We start from the raw sequence: 17,677 nt of genomic DNA, 5'->3' as shown, positions 1-17,677 counted from the left end.
GGCAAGAGGCTATACACAAAAACACACACTGGAACTGGAACAACTTTCAGCAACGTTTCTTTTATTTACAGTAATACGTTAATTTAAACATCAAATATACTTTCACAGGATATACAGACATGCTGCTCTCCCAGCGAGGTGACAGAGAGGCATCCTATTTGGACAGTGAGAACTACTGTGTCACCTACTGTATAGATAGCAGTGTTGGGAAGGTTACTTTTGAAATGTAATAGATTACGATCACAAGTTACTCTATTTAAAATGTAATAAAAGTGGAATATTTCAATAACTTTATTAAAGTAATGTAACTTATTACATTGAATTACTTTTTGATTTGTTAACCATTTTCAAATGTTTAAACCTGCTGTGTTATCCTTAAAACAAAACTCGACACTGACTGCTGTCAAACTCTTTCTAAAAGCCTTCATTAGGCTACATGAATTAAGATGATAAATTCTTTAGAACACAGCTGATCAACTGTCTGCTTTCACGTTTGAATGAAGTTCCAGTCCTTGCGTATTGATATAAAAGACATTAATCAGAAGCACAAAACCCGTTGCCATTGACAGCGGTGATTAAATGGTTTGCCGGTGATTTATGTAGATTTAACATAGGCCCGAACGTTGGGAAGGCCCATTCATGTGAATGGAACATTCTGCAGCACTCTGAAGAGCCGTGTAATAATCAAGGATCATTGATGATGCCTTCTAGGATATCATTGTTTTGCTGAATTTTGAAGGCAGTGTAGTCTATTATGTGTGTCCTTTGTGTTGCCTTCAACCAAAATATAACATTATATTTTAACAAAGGACCAAAACAGTAAGGCTTTTATTGTCAGTATGCATTTTGAGTAACCAAAAGTCCTGTGGGGAGTTTTTATGGGGCATTTTACAAAACGCATGAGCATACCTTGGCAAATAATGATCTAAAGTACTAATTTTTCATTATTTATTGATCTACTTTTGCACACAGCTTCACCTGGTGCTAGGGCTTAATTGTGTTTCTAAAGTCCTATCAAGTGACCTAGAGGGCTGAAATGTGGTCAGTTCAGAGATGCTTGTTATCCGGCAGAAAGAAAAAAACAATATTCTAGCCTCTGTAAGTCTGTGCCAGTACTTCACACACGCTATTCTGATTGTTTCCTAAGAAACTACAGGGTCTCAGCTTTCTAAAGAGGTCAAGCACTTGATGGTAGACTAGGCCCCAAAAGAGGTGAGAACAGTGTGGTAGAAATTTTGGATTACTAAACAAATCTTATTACATAAGAGGTGATAAACAATACATTTTCATATATTATGTGTATTCTTTTCTATACATTCAATACTGTGCATCAACTTTGCTTTGTCTGTCATTTGTTCTCTCCGTGTCACAACTTTCTAATATAGGTCATGCGACCCCTTTTGTGAGTTAAGGGTATTCTGCCTGAGGCAGTGATGTCAGGAATATCCGACAGGAAATGGACTATGGCAAGAAAATGCTGAAGGATGTACAGTATATGTATTGTATTGACCAATTATCTTACTTGGAGTAGCCACATGACTTGCGTATGATGTATGGATCACATGCTATGTCCAAGAAGTGCATGTGTATTGTTATATTTCTGCATGTATGGTTAGTTTTGGAAAAGACCATTGTACTCATGTTATTTGTATTACCACAATGTGTATACGATAAAGACTCACCCTAGAGAACTTTGAGTAGTGTTACTGGAACATGCTGTTGCCAGTGAATTGCTCCCGGTATTGTGAATAAACCTGCAGTGATTTCTCACACCTGAGTGTGCATGGAGAGTTTTTGACCACAGCAGTGTCCTTTGAATTAGGCACAGTGCAATTTTGGAGGAAAAAGACAAAAAGGCCTGTTCTTAAAGAAGATATGCAATTGTGAGATGATAGTCTACCCACCAGATTTCAAATTCACTGTGATGCAGCATGCACAAGAGGAAGTAATGCAGTGAGCATATTTGTACAGTCTATGGCTATGGAGTCTATGGAGATTACCAGTTAAAGAACAGAACAACTACATAGCAATATAAAAGTAACTATACAAATACAACAGTCTGAATGTGGGTTGGTCTAATGTCCAATTGTCAATTGCTCCCTGCCACTTCTTTGAGGAGTTGAACAGCTGTATGGCCTGGGGAACAAACCAAAAGCCTTCCTCAGCCTGTTCATTGAGCATGATAGCGACGGGAGTCTGACAATCAATATACTTGTCTGGTGAATGTGCTGTGTAAAAGGTGGCTGTTGTTGTCCATGATTAACAGCATCTTGTTCAGGGACCTTTCCTCCCCCATTGATGTTAAGGACTCCAGCTCAGTGTCAACAATAGAGCAACAACAGCTTTCCTCGCCAGCCTGTCCAGTCACGCTGCATCCCTCTTCTTAATCTGCCTCCTCAGCACACCACAAATGACACTGGCAATGCACAATGTCAAGTATCAAGTGGGCTATTTCATATGCACAGTTCCCAAAAGGTTCTTTGAATTTGCAGCGGGCTATCTTGCCCTAACCGTGCAAAATTATTATTAGGATACTCTTTTTATTGCAATATTGTAGGCTACAGGCTACGTGTATTATTGTATTATTGCAAAAGGCAAATATTGAAGACACTGGACGTTTTCTATATGAAAATGATAGGCCTAACCGATCAGTTTGAATATAAATGGGGGGTGGGGCTGGAGATCATGTGGACGAACCAATTCAAAAGATGCAGATTCAAAAGACGCCGCGTAAAGGGTTTTCTTTTACTGGAAGATTGACTTCTAAAAGTGAAAGTGAAAGTGAGGCTCCGCCTCATTTGAAGGTAGCCTACCAATAGTCGCAGTGCAATGAATTACGGTTAGCCTATTGACTTGTATTAACTTGTAATGCCAAAGCGCGGCACATTTCAAATCCAGACAAGGTGAGTAACCTAAAAATGAATAGGCTAAGCGTAGCCTAGCCTACATTTTCTTGATTTGTTTAGGAATCTGACTGATTTGGGTGCAAGGACTCTTGAGCGACTATTTCAAAAGACATGTCACCTCATGTTTTTTAATGTATGGTGCAAAAACTGTATCATATTTTGAAAAGGGTCGAATAAAATCAATCAATGTCATGCTGTTCTAGCCTATTGTTTTCAGCTATTGTTGCGCTTATTCTGTGTTTTCCCCATGATATGGAAATCATATCAGTAATACACGTTAGCACTATTGCTCCACGGAATCGATGAGTTCATGTCCGATGCTTCTGTCTGATCATTTGTAGCACGATTGATCATAACCTAGCCTGGGAATTATAGCCTACTCATACGAACTTTCGGCAAATGTGGCATTTGCTCTGCAGGTCCGTCTCGCCAAGAGGCCATTTGAAGCCCACTTCCAATGTCCCAAAAACACGGCATGGACGTGTATTTCTTTCGAACTGACTAAATAACTGCATTTAAAACACCCGTTTACAAGATTGCTAGACTTTTTAAACGATTTGGTAAGAATTTAATGTAGGTCTACTACCAATTTAAGTTTAATTCCACTGCTAATCGTCGGCCTAACAGGGCTACACCAGGCTTTCCATTCGCGACGCGTAAAATCCTTTTCCAGATCCACTCAGTTAAGGGTCTGGTGTCAACGAGGCTAATCATGACCGATAGGCCTATCAAACCAACTAACTAACTATATTTAAGTTGTGGTGGTAACATAATGTAGGGCAATTAAGGAATAACAATGCTGTACAATATAAAGCTATTTACTGATAAGAGGGTTAAGGCTGCCAGTCTGATGACGTCATTTTCTATATTTTTGATATGTTGCTGAGTAGATCATAAACAGCAAAGAAAAGTGACTGATAATGACTGACTGACTATTATTGTGTTACATGCTTCAAATGTAAAGCACTTTGAGCTGCATTCTGTGTATGAAAGGTGCTATACAAATAAAGCTTATTATTTAATATGTTATTCATTCATTCAGCATATTTTCCACCGCGTATATTCTCTCCGTTCCGGTGTACATTTTAGGACATCCTCAGCTGTCAGAACATCAGATGAAAAGGCTTCAGGTCTCACGAAAACCGCTGTCAAGCTTACGGAATTACACATGTCTCAGACATCAGATGAAAAGGAGTCAGGTCTCACAGGACCGCTGTCAGGAAAAGCGGAGTCCGATGAAAAGGTCTCAGGAAAACAGCTGTTTCTATTAACTAGGCCTAGTGCAACAGCAAACTTATTTGTGGTATAATAAAATAGTTGAAATAGTGGTTTTCTGCAAGCTAGTTCACTACTGGGATGCTCTTTTCCTACCCAATCATGTTGCCAGTTACCCTACTTAGTTGTGAAACATTCCTCCTTTTGTTTTCTTTATCATTACACAACTTTTACAGCATTTTGTTATCCCCGTCCCAACTTTTTTTGAAATGTGTAGCTGGTACCAAATTCAAAATGAACATAATATGTTCCATGAAACAGTCGAATTTGTCATTTTCAATTAGTCCTCTGATGTGCATCTCTTCACTGAAAACTCTTTTGTGAGCATATAGCTGTGGAAAGCTGACAACATTGATATGCCGTGCACATGTGTACAACAACAACAATGGCCTAATAATTATGATATCATTTCATATATCCATAGATACATTTATGTCTATCCCTAGGCTGGTCGGGGGGTGCAGGGGCTATGTTTAATTCTGTGAGATTTGAGTAGTCTGTTAGTTTGTAAACTACCGTATCAATCTAGTGTCTGCTTTTAGCGAAAGTCTTAAAGTAGCCTACATGCAATAATGAAATAGAAAGGGAAAAACAGCCCTAGTACACAATACAGACATATGAAGGGTTCAGGTGCAAAAGCCTCTAAATGCCACCTACAGTACGTCAAAAATTAGATAAAGATGGTGAGTGGATGCTCTCCACACATAGTATACGTTAGTCAAATAATTTAACTTCAAAACCCACTAAATACCACTCCTGGTCTGAAATATCGATTTATAGGCAAAAACCTATAGGAGCCTGATTTTAAATGCTCATTTAAAAGAAACGTGGTCAGGCGGATTTAGAGGGTTTTGCGTCTGAACTCTTCATATAGGACAGTACAGCATACAATACAATACCTTATACAAAAGTGAAGAGATACAACTTGACGAAAATCACTACAAAAATGATTGCTCAGATGGTATCAACCAAGCTCAAGAACTACATGAGGGCCATTGGTTTGGGGCCCAAGGCCTTTACCAAAGGGAACGTGTCACCTCTGGTGTCATCAGTCTGTCTTTGTGTTCACAGAAACTTCTTGAAAGTACAGAAATGGATGCAAAGTGGATTCTGCTTCTCTACATGGCCATCCTTCACACAGGTTGGTATCATGCCTGGACACAAAATCAAATGCTTCAAAATCAGCTGTTTACTCAAAGTTATCAGACAAAGTGACTTACCGGTAAATTACTTATTACTGATAATTCTGCCTTAATTATGGCAATTGCCCAGTACACCTACAGGGACTTTTATGACATCCCATTCTAAATCTATAGGCATACAGTAGGACAGCAATGCTACTCCACTGTTCTCTTTTCTCAAGATTTTTGAGCTCAACCCATTCTTCCACAAATGTTTGGGAATGCAGACTGCATTACTAGGTGCTTGATGTTATACACCTGTGGCAAAGGTCTAAATGAAACACATGAACTCAGCGATTAAGAGGTTCCAATATAAAATATAAAAGTATTCCAATACTTTTGCCCATTCCACCCCTCCCTTTTGTGCCCCTGAATCAATGTGTTTATTGATGGGAATAGTGTACAGCTCAATCCAAGCTGCTTTGTTTTTGAATTTAGAATTTAGGACTTAAATACTTTTGGTTTTTTGACTGAACAAAAATAATGGACAATGAGATGATCACTGATCATGAGGAGAAATTTGCCATTGGCAATTTGACACTTTTAAATAAGTATAATAATGTAAAACGTGTGTATGTTTATTAGGGGTGGGCGATAAGGACAAAAAATAATATCTCAATATTTTTTGTGAATTTGACGATAACGATAATTAGTCGATATCCTTTAAAATAAATTTGTAAAAGTCTGAGTTACTTTACAGCTCATTATTTATGAATATAGGCTACAATAATAACCAATAACCTAACCTGTGAGTTTTTAACCAAATCAACCAATGCATTGTGACTCTATGACACATTTCCAATTTTGCCCCTACTTGTGTGTGTGGCAATGACATGGTCTACATTAGAGAAGATGAATAGGCCTAACAGTTTCCCAAGTGAAAGTCTGAAGCTGATGTTCCTTTCAAAAACCTTTACTTAGGATTCACTGTAAAACTAAGCAGACCAACAGAGTACATCTCAGTTATTTCCTTCGAGGTATTGTTTAAGAGCAATCATGTAGGCTTCCTAGTTACAGAACAGAAACGAATGCGTTAGCTTATGGCTAATGTATATGAGAAATCCCATAGAGATGCTAACGGTTAGCATAATCGATAAACAGATATGTAGAGCGAACTTCAGTCGATTTACACAATGGTAAGGTCTACATGAGAAGAGTTCTTTGTTTACAACTGACTATTTAAATACTCAAAGGCTAATGTTTTCTCTGTGTAGGACGTTACTGTCCCATCAATGCTACTTGAACAGAAGTAGCCGCACAAAATCCCAAGTAGCCTACGTACATCTCGCTGCACAAAATAAACATTAGGCGTGTGTGTGACAATGTAGACCCACTAGTGATCATTCTCTGCTGCAGCCAGGGGCTTCTCCCGCATACACCTCCTGGATTTAGTGAATGCATGGCGTTTCAATGCGTGATTTCGAATGTTTTTTCCCCAGAAGAAATTTAAATACTCGATAATGTCAATTTGCACATCGTTAAAACAACAATCACGATATTATCGCAGACGATATATATCGCCCAACCCTAATGTTTATGTTAAGTGCAGTCTTAATGTAATTCAGTCATTTGTGATTTCACTTGGCTAGTTACCCTCTCTTACTGTCTCCTTACTCTCTCTTACACTGTTTACCATTCTGTTTCCACAGTGACTAGTGCACCGGAGTCAGTGTTTGCTCAAGAGGGAAACTCTGTCATCCTGACCTTGCACAAACGTGTCAACCTGGACCCAGATGATGCTGTCTGGATATTTAATCAAACAAGAGATGTTGTTAGATATTATCCACACCATCCTAAATCTCGCCAGCTAAGAGTCCTAGGCTTTTATAAGGGTAGAGTAGAATTTGACAGCACCACGTTCTCTCTGGAGCTGAAGAACCCGCAGAAGACTGACAGCGGACTCTACAGAGGAGAGATAAATGCAGAAGGAAAAAAGACTGTTGTTGAATACAAGCTCTCTGTTTACGGTGAGTTACCATGGAAAATAACACTTTTATTAACATAGTGACTGAGCTTCATGCTTCCATCTAAAATATATAGGGATATGGGGCAGCCGTGGCCTACTGGTTAGCGCTTCGGACTTGTAACCGGAGGGTTGCCGGTTCGAACCCTGACCCTGAAGTTCCCTTGAGCAAGGCACCTAACCCCTCACAACAGCGCCGCTGTTGTTGCAGGCAGCTCACTGCGCCGGGATTAGTGTGTGCTTCACCTCACTGTGTGTTCACTGTGTGCTGAGTATGTTTCACTAATTCACGGATTGGAATAAATGCAGAGACCAAATTTCCCTCACGGGATCAAAAGAGTATAAAGACTTATATAAGACACAGGAGTCCTGCACCCCAGAATTAGCACAGCTGTTCTACAGTAAGTTTTGTTATATATATTTGGTTTGGGGTTTCTGTGTTTTCTCTTAAATACTGTAGTGTGTAAAGATGTTTGTGTGTGTGTGTTTTTGTAGAGCAAGTTTCTGCCCCTGTATTGGCTGTGGAGACTGCCCTTTCCAGTGGTGACATCTGTAATGTGACGGTGACCTGTACAGCTGGTGACCTTTCTCTGACCTCCACCTGTAACAGTAGCACCTGCACACAGAAGGAACTGACTATGTCCTCAAGCCCTGCCATCCTTATTAGAGATGGTGACATCATCTGCAACCATAGCAACCCAGTCAGTTGGAGTCAAGCCACAGTGGACTTTGAAAGAGTGTGTTCGCAAGGTAGGAAACATTAATTGATCTTTCTGATGATAACTACCTAGAAAAATCCTGTGTGTTTTATTGGCAATGTCTTAAGCAATCCTCTTTAACATAAAAAACATTTATTTTAATCTCTCTCTAATGTGAACGCACAGATGCATACACAAATACACACACACTGTACCTATAAATGTGCTAAATTAACAATTATTATGTTTTTTTCCGTGGTTCTTGAGACTCAATAATAGTCAGATGATGGCTTCATGTTAGTCGGAAGGAGAATGGAATAAGTAAATTTTTCTGTTTCTACAGCGCAACATTTTTTTGACAAACAGAATGCAACGATCAATACTGCTGTTGTTGGAGGATTAGTGTCAGTGGCATTTGTAATTTGTGCAGTGCTACTAATTTGTGTCCTTCACAAACGATGTACAGGTACAGTACAACTTCCATAACCAGGGTAATGTAATGCCAATGGGATCATTTATGACACTGTAGGTTAATCATTTTAACAGACCTGTAAAGTAATTGTATCTACTCTTAATGTATAAGTAAGTATAAGTATATATACTTTTTTGATCCCGTGAGGGAAATTTGGTCTCTGCATTTAACCCAATCGGTGAATTAGTGAAACACAAACAGCACACAGTGAACACACAGTGAGGTGAAGCACACACTAATCCCGGCGCAGTGAGCTGCCTGCTACAATGGTGGCGCTCGGGGAGCAGTGAGGGGTTAGGTGCCTTGCTCAAGGGCACTTCAGCCGCGGCCCACTGGTCGGGGCTCGAACCGGCAACCCTCCGGTTACAAGTCCAGAGTGCTAACCAGTGGCTGCCCCAATGAACCCTGATCGTTACCTGACCCTAATCGAAAACCCAACTTTAAGACCACAGACATTATTAATGATGTCATCATCAGACCTGTTATTTGTTAGAATGCCAAACTTTTCAATTGTTTCTCTCAAGCATCTACTGTAGTTTTACTATGACAATGTCTGTGTGTGGAGAAACAAACAGAGCATAGCTTCATAATTAAACCACAAGTGCTGAGCAGCCTGTTCTGCTGTAGTTTGTGTTTTTGTTCACTAATGATCGTTCGTTCGTCTGTTCATTTGCAGGAGCCAACAAGGCAAAGAGGGTCAGTATGCCTTTTTAATATTTTCAAGTTAACTAATTTCCACTGTAAGAATTACAGTACACTAATAATTACACTAATACTATGTTTGCAGTCATTATTGTGTGTTATATTGACATTATTTATGTTGAGCTTTGGCTGTCTTATAGGATAATTTCAGTATTTAGCACTTTGAGTCCCTTTTCTGGTTTGTTTTGGATGAACTAGAGTGGTGGACACCGAAATTTTGACGATGGGGCCTGTCTTGACTTTTCTGACTCGTTTTGAATCGCCTTTGACTACTTCAGAGTGGCTGCCTACAGGCATGCACAAACATGTCCTTAAAACAACCCTTAACATTCGTTAACATTCGTCACCGAGTGGTTAGTGGTGTTCTAAATGTTCCAAAACAAGTATCGGAACTCCCCCTAATACCGTCGGTCCCGTATTTCTGCCGTCTTGTGTGTATGTGTCACTTACGGTAATATCCATTTCTATACAAACCAAGGCGGCGGATTCTTAAAGAAATGCAAACTAGAAGAGCTGTAAACAGTGTTGTAAGGCTGCGTGTATACATCCGCTTGGAGCTCCAGTGGAATTTTAATTTTATGACGAGAATTCTCGGCCTAACCGTTCATGAGCCGTTGAAACGGCGTAAATAGGCAACCATCAGGCCAGCACTATAACTCCGACCGTGGTAAACAAAATCGGATATTTCAGTAATGCAGTAAATGCTCCTGTTAAGAACCAAACCAGATTTTGTTCAAATCTACACACCTATGGCTACTGAAAAATGTAAGGTTAATTTAGCAAATGTTATTTTGAAGTGTTAAAAAAACATAATTGTTTTAGAATTTCCGAACAAAAGTGGTGATAATTGGGGGTGTTACGATAGCATAGTGAAATACAGTTTCTGTCGTGTTTTATTTGGCATTTTGTAAAATCCCATTGATTTCTGTTGGAAGACTCATTGCACATTGAATTACTGCGCCACCGTCTATGCTTCAGGCTCAAATATTGAGCAGAAGTTTATACATGGTTGTGAGGTGTCTGAAAAAATAGTTCCACAATAGCAAATAACACGGCTGGAAATCATACATTGCGCCGATATATTTGATTTCAATAACCAACGAAAACCACTAACCACTCGGTGAGTTAGTTAGCACAGTTTTGAAAACGAACGTTAAGGGTTGTTTTAAAGGGGAACTTGGCAACTATTTCACCGTAATAAACCCGTTTAGAAATCATTTGGATGGTTAAATGACCTGTTCCGGTGAAAATGGTGACTTTTCCCGCTGCCCCTAGCGTCCCCAGGCGGAAAACCAACCTTGCAACATTGAGACTACCGTCCCCGAAAGAGAAGTGAGAAACAAGAAACTTCGTTTTTTAAATCGTGTTTCTTACCTTGTAACATCCACATTGTCTGCCGAACCGTTTTGCTAGCTTGTAAACAAATCCATGTGCTTTATCGTTACCTTTTTCCACAGTTTGAAATAGCATAATGCACAATTTCTCCAGCAGAGGGGGAAATCCTGTCAAGTTTCCCTTTAAGGACATGTTTGTGCATGCCTGTAGGCAGCCACTCTGAAGCAGTAAAGGCGATTCAAAACAAGTCAGAAAAGTCGAATCAGGACCAGTCGTCAAAATTTCGGTGTCCACCATTCTAGCTCATCCAAAACAAACCAGAAAAGGGACTCAAAGTGCTAAATACCAGAATTATCCTTAAACTAAATACATACCCCTATGCTGAATGCTTCACCTGGCGTCTGTTTTTTCTTTTAGAAAATGATCCCCATTGAGATGTTCCCAATGACAAATGGTGGCAAGGAGCAGTCTGAAGTTGTTTGTGGAAAGGTGAAGCCTCTCTCTCTGTTTTTCAACTTGTGCTATATTATGTAGTGGATACATTTCAAACATTACAAACAATTGCTCAGACTGAGTGTGGGAACTCCAAAAAGCTGGTTTTGTTAGAAATCTGAGTTTGTTAAACCTGAGATGAGGGAATCCCTGGGCTTTCTGTTCCAGTAAGAAACTTACCTCAAACTTTGAGTGAGTTATCATAGTAACTGACATTGTGAAGCTAACCTGTTCACTCTTTGCAGGCTTCCCCTGGATTTCCCCAGAACCAAACCCCGGGATCAGAACTGAAGCAGCGAAACCTCTATAAGCCTAGGGCCACACCTTCTGTTAGTGTAAGGATAATGAAAGTGAACACAAAATGGTAGATTGATATTGCCCGACAAATTAATGAAATATCAAGGGAATATTTGTGTTTAGTGTACACCCTTTGTTGTTGCCATAATAACAATTCCATTTCCCAAATTCTGTGCCCAGAGCGAAAGCAGTGAGTCCTTGGCTAGACAGAAGACACTGGTGAGATTAATAATCCCAATCCTAATTGAAGTTTGAGGACATGATGATGCCCTTCAGTCTTCAATGATGTTTACTAAACATTGCTAGACTCTGTTTGAGATCCGGACCTAGTTGCATGGAGGTCATGTGTGAGAAGGACTTTAAACCCTCCCACCACTTCCCTATACTCCTCCATTTTACTAGTAGGTCTAAACTGACCTCTTATCCATAGGGGCGTCCGTGGCCATGGCCCGCACATTGCATTTTGGCCCAGAGAACAGATGCCTTGTAAAACTATGACATCAGATCAGGGCAGATGATTTTTGTGAAACCAGTAGCTGTTCTTAATGTTCGTGAAATTAATTTCCCTCATTCTGTGTCCAGAGCTCGAGATCAAGGAAGGACCAAAGTCCCTCTCAGAACAAATCCTCTTTTACTGTGGTTAACCTCTCACAGGGATCAGAACCGAAGAAGCAAAACCTCTCTACGCCTAGGGCTACGTCCTCTTTGGTTAAGGTATGATGGTGAATACAAATTGACTTCCGTCACTCAACTGATAATCATTGATGAGGATGTTGTGAAATTACAGAGCATTAGAAAATGAAAACAAAGAAATCTCTCAAGATATGCATGGCTGGCTGTTAGTTCATGTGGTGTTATTAACGGTAGAGGCACAAAATAGGCTACATTTGATACAGTCATTTCCTGTGTATTATGTGATATAAGCCGCAGTACAGTGTTTTATGCAAGTTAAAAGAAACAAAACCATATTAATACCATATTAACTGCCCCCGTGTGAAGAAATTTTGCAAAATTAATGTATAAGCCGCTGCTAATAGTTGGGAAATTACGATATGTGTGTGCACGTCTGCGAGTAAATCCTCAACCTGCAGAGCTGCAAATAATCATAGTCTACAGTATTTAGCCTACAACGAAGTGGATTCCAACGACTGCCTTTAAAAAACAACTAGATACTTGATAATCCTCGTGAGGACTTGTTTAGTCAGAATTCAATAACATGATTATTTTTCTTGCCATCATCGGTAGCCTAATTTATGCATTTTTTTAGCTTAGGTCCACGCCAAAGTAGCCATTCAAACAATGAAATTTGATAAAAATGTGTGTAGGCCGAAATGTTTTCTCTACTTGCCTACCAGTGCAGGGTGCTTGTATTAAGAACAGTTCTCAAAGTAATGGCTGGAAGCTGCTTGGGATTTTTTTTTCTCATACAAGCAATTTGGCCTAACCATATAGAGTACTGTAGTACGGAGCCCGGGAGGTGACATGAAAAAAAAAAAAAAGAAGCTACTGTATGTACTTGGGACAAACACTGACTAGGTTTGCGAGATCTTGAGTTTGTTTTTGCGAGATCTTCAGTTTGTTTTGCGAGATCTCAAGTTTCTTTTGCGAGATATTGGCTTTCTTTTGCGAGATCTCGAGTTTCTTTTGCGAGATCTTGAGTTTGAGTTTGAGTTTGAGAAAAATAAATAATCAAATAAACGCTTTCTGTGGTGATTCTGCATGAAGTGCATTCATTGATGTGTCTCACTTACCAGCTTAAAGCGTTGTTTCTTGTTGTTTCTGGCAGTTTCCCTATTGGCTGATAATGATTTATTTTTAAAAATGTATCAAAAGTTACCCCTCCCCCGTGGGGAGTAGTAGGCTACGTTAGCCCATCTGACTGCAAGTGTCAAGATGTGAGATTAAGAGATTCTGTTCTCGGTAGTGTAGCCAGAAATGTTCAAATGGGAAGAAACAGCAGAAACATTTTCAACTGGAGCAAAACAATGCATGAATGTAGCTTCGGTGCGTCACATGAAACACAATTGAGACAATAGATTGACCATATTGGACAACTTCAAAGCCTTTTCATAGGCATGTTACATTCATGACATGACATGGCTATGCGGCTAAACATTTTAAACTTGCGCAAAAAAAGAACATAAACAGAGGATGGAAAATACAAAAAAGGAGGGAGAGAATGCAAAGAAGGCAGGCCTATGGTTCTTGGCTTCACGTTCGGGCAACAGACGAGTTCGAGGAGACGGTAGGACAATGATGACATTAATACAGTAGCCCGCTGTGGCATGGTCACTTGCAATTGTATGGTTGATCTATATTATTTTAACTAATTGATCTGAATTGGTTGATGTTTCTCCTGGTAGCCTGTGCTTCGCCTGTGCTGCGTCGCGTATACCTAGGCCATAATGGCTGTTCGCGGTTAGGTAGGCGTGTTGCTCCCGCCCCAGAATAACGTAGGACCGGCCCTGTCTAAAATCAAAAGACTATTACTGTGCGTGTGAGGTAACGTTAACTTCTGGTCTTGACTCACTGCAGAATGCAGCGGCTTGTTCACTGCACTGGAGAATACAGCTAAACAAGTTAAAGAAAGGGAAACAAAACTTCACATTTTTAAAGCCTCTAAAATCAAATTGACTATTGAAATCGAGGTTTAGGATGGAGTGATGTGTAGGAGCGATGACACATCCCCCCTTCGGCCTTTTTCACAAATCACACCCTGACTAGGTTGGCTTGTCAGTCAGTGTTGAACGCAACCTCAGACCAACGCAGATGCCAAAATAAGGAACTGCAACCTAATTCCAGTGGCTAAAGCTTTCCGGAACATTTTTAGTGGTTCTCATATGCATTGATGGATTTGCGAGACTCGCAAAAGAAAGTCAAGATCTCGCAAAAGAAACTCGATCTCTCAAAAGAAAGTCAATATCTCGCAAAAGAAACTCAAGATCTCACAAAAGAAAGTCAAGATCTCGCAAAAGAAACTCGAGATCTCGCAAAACAAACTCAATATCTCGCAAAAGAAAGTCAAGATCTCGCAAAAATTTCCGTGACGCAAAACCTGGCGGAAAGTCTATAATCATCACAACGCAAAGCTTAATCCTATCGTAGACTCTAGTTTTTCGCCATGCCCGTCTCTTTAAGACGTAAGTAATTAACTGTGTATAACTGTTTTATCGTTGACTGACACCACGGTGAAGTTAGTTTCACTTTGCCAATGAGTTCAAATAATAGATGAGTGCAAATGCGTGTAGGCTATACTCTGCTAGGTTTTAGTAAACCATGGTTCAGTGGAATAACTGTTCCATACGGTCTCGCATGTAAGCAGGTTTCTTCAAATGCACCGCTGACTATCAAAATACTGATGCGCTGTTTAAAGTTTCACTGCTTGCTGTTAAAGGGAATGACCGATGTCATTCTCATTGCTTTAAATGATGTTACGCCCAAAACACACCCATGACTGATTAAGAAACTTAGGAACGCCTTGTTGCACTGGTACTCCTAGTGGTAATATAAAATGCTTTGTGAATACGGGAGCAGGTTTTTCTTGGTGGCGTAATGATTTTTAAAGGGTGTAAGATAGTGACCGTATGTTGTTAATTGCTTCACCCATGGGCGCAAGGTTTAATAAAAGTGGAGCACATGGCAAAAAATCCTTACTTTATTGAGTGTAAGATAAGAATAAGCCTTGCGTCAGGCTTTGTGCCACCTTGCGGTGGGTGCACGACAGGACCCTGAGTCTTATGCATGGCTTACAATGGCCTTATATCCCACTGTGGGAGTACGTCTTTACACAAGCAGAGGGGAATAGGTCTAGTTTCCCTTGACAGGACGTGGTGTCAAGAGTTTCTTGTTTCTTTTTGCTATTCTAGAAAGAGCTGGACTTCGATCAAGTTAAAAGTCCTACCTCCATCTACTGAAGGACCATCACAGCCCTGGAGACCACACAGCCTGGGCCAGTCTCCTCATCAATGACACAAGTGTACACTTACTCAGTCGTTTCAAAAGAGACATGAGACAGCACAAGGATTTTATTAAGTCAAGTACCTAGTATTTAGCAGAAACCATTATCCACACAGATTCTTAACGACGGGTTCAAGATCCTCCACCACACCTATATTATGCTGTGAATACACGAATCCGGCGAAACTACTGGAAGTAAGCGGGCGCCATTACTGAGCTGTTGCTGGGTAGCGTTGCGCCAGTGCCTTCTATTGGATTTGTTAAGATCCACTGGGATAACAGCCATAATTCTGACTGTCTCAATACTTCTTTTATAATGTCGAGTGGGAAAACATGTTCCGTTTTCAATTGTTCCAATAGCAGCAATAAAATTACCGGTTGGAAGAAAAAACAATGTGTGATACACAAAATACCCCGGGTCGACTGCCCCTGTCTGGTAGCCTACCATACGGTTTGCACAGATAGCAGTTAGCTGTACCTTACTCTTTCCTTTTGAAGTGTGAAAATTAGATAAACAATGGTCACAAATGAAAAACATGAATTTGTTTATTTGATATCCATTTATTTATTTCTTGTTCTTGTTCTTGTTGTTATTTCTATGGACAGATATTTTTATAGTTTCCTCGTTAGCTAGCCTAGCTAGCATAGTTATTGGTAACGTTAGCTAGCTACAGTAGTTAAGTAACTTAGATATAATATCAACCTAGTGCCAATTATGTCTTTATTTCCCATTCTATACTCTAAGCTATTTTCATACATAATCTGTAAGATCGCTTGTCTGTGACTGGAGGCCACTGTCTAACATCATCAACCCAACAAGCCATACTGCCTGGCTGTAGCTGTCATCGTGGGTGCGGAGGTTTGTTTACATACCAGTAACAGCACAGTAATGGCGTCGCCAAAAGATGGCAGCCTACACAGAACGCTCGTCGGATTTGTGTATTAGTTATGTAAATATAGAATCAATTGTCTATTTTTATGTTTTTATTTTATCTTCATTTTTCATTGTCATTGTCATTTTCTGTTTTTACAAACAAATGCTTGAGCAGGTTAATATCAGTTGATTTCTTGTGTATATATTTTTGTGTTCCGATGTTTGATGTTTTTATGGTGTGTGCAAAGAAAATATACTGTACTATATAATTTGAAATACTTTACATTCTTACTAATTATAAACTTATTTGGATGTTGATTGTCTCTTCTCTGTGTGTAGGCCTTTGAAATAGTTTACTTTTCTACATAATAATGATAATAATAATAAGCTTTATTTGTATAGCACCATTCATACACAGAATGCAGCTCAAGTGTTTTACATTTACATTTTGGACCCTTTTAACACAATAATAGAGAAGAAAATAATAATAATACCTTTTGAGAACTGATTAAGAAACTTAGGAACGCCTTGTTGCACTGGTACTCCTAGTGGTAATATAAAATGCTTTGTGAATACGGGAGCAGGTTTTTCTTGGTGGCGTAATGATTTTTAAAGGGTGTAAGATTGTGACCGTATGTTGTTAATTGCTTCACCCATGGGCACAAGGTTTAATAAAAGTGGAGCACATGGCAAAAAATCCTTACTTTATTGAGTGTAAGATAAGAATAAGCCTTGCGTCAGGCTTTGTGCCACCTTGCGGCGGGTGCACGACAGGACCCTGAGTCTTATGACCCCCAGCAACAAAAACAGTGACAGGAGCATGGCACTGAATGAGCTGTATCGGGCCGTCAGTGAACAACAAAGTGAACACCCGGATGCCTTCACAATCATCGCTGGAGACTTCAATCACGCCAATCTCAAAACTGTACTACCCAAATTTCACCAACATGTAAACTTCCCAACAAGAGGACAAAACACCCTGGACCTTGTTTACACCCCACAGAAAGAAGCCTACAAAGCCAAACCCCTCCCCCACATCGGGCAATCAGACCACATTAGCATCCTGCTGCTGCCCCGATACAGACAAAGAGCAAAAAAGTCACCAAACCGGTTCTGAAGGAGGTGAGAATGTGGCGGAGGGGCCGTCTCACAACTTCAGGACTGCTTTGAAACAACAGACTGGGATATCTTCAAAACAGCTGCCACCCACAACAACCACATTGACATTGAGGAATACACAGACACTGTGACCTACATCACCAAATGCATCGATGATGTTACAGAAATAAAACACATCACCACTCGGGCCAACCAGAAGCCATGGCTGACAGGAGGCGCCCACAGACTGCTGAGGGCCAGAGACAAAGCCTTCAGAGCTGGAGATGTAGCTGGCCTAAGAACAGCGAGGGGCTAACCTGTCCCAGGGCATCAGGAAGGCAAAAAGGATTACACAGACAAAATAACAACACACTTCAAAGACAGCAGAGATGCACAGAGTCTATGGCAGGGCATACAGGCCATCACT

The 17,677-nt window shown here is 40.1% G+C and overlaps 1 protein-coding gene across 2 annotated transcripts; it reads left to right on the top strand.

Annotated features, from left to right (window-relative positions):
- Positions 1 to 2,820: 2,820 nt before the first annotated feature.
- LOC125298957 (SLAM family member 5-like) lies at positions 2,821 to 15,534 on the top strand. Of its 2 annotated transcripts, none has more exons than XM_048249953.1 (11): positions 2,821 to 2,903; positions 5,253 to 5,322; positions 7,012 to 7,329; positions 7,821 to 8,075; positions 8,367 to 8,489; positions 9,172 to 9,191; positions 10,950 to 11,021; positions 11,270 to 11,359; positions 11,502 to 11,540; positions 11,904 to 12,035; positions 15,188 to 15,534. In XM_048249953.1, exons 2-11 carry the CDS (start codon positions 5,274 to 5,276, stop codon positions 15,233 to 15,235), a joined length of 1,146 nt encoding a protein of 381 aa, XP_048105910.1. In that variant the 5' UTR covers positions 2,821 to 2,903; positions 5,253 to 5,273; the 3' UTR covers positions 15,236 to 15,534. The 2 variants fall into 2 exon arrangements, with proteins under 2 accessions (XP_048105910.1, XP_048105901.1); XM_048249944.1 differs by lacking the exon at positions 2,821 to 2,903 and adding an exon at positions 4,048 to 4,149.
- Positions 15,535 to 17,677: the final 2,143 nt, after the last annotated feature.

Source organism: Alosa alosa, chromosome 1, assembly GCF_017589495.1.
Source record: "Alosa alosa isolate M-15738 ecotype Scorff River chromosome 1, AALO_Geno_1.1, whole genome shotgun sequence".
NCBI classification, from domain to species: domain Eukaryota; kingdom Metazoa; phylum Chordata; class Actinopteri; order Clupeiformes; family Clupeidae; genus Alosa; species Alosa alosa.
This window is presented reverse-complemented; position numbering and strand designations above follow the sequence as displayed.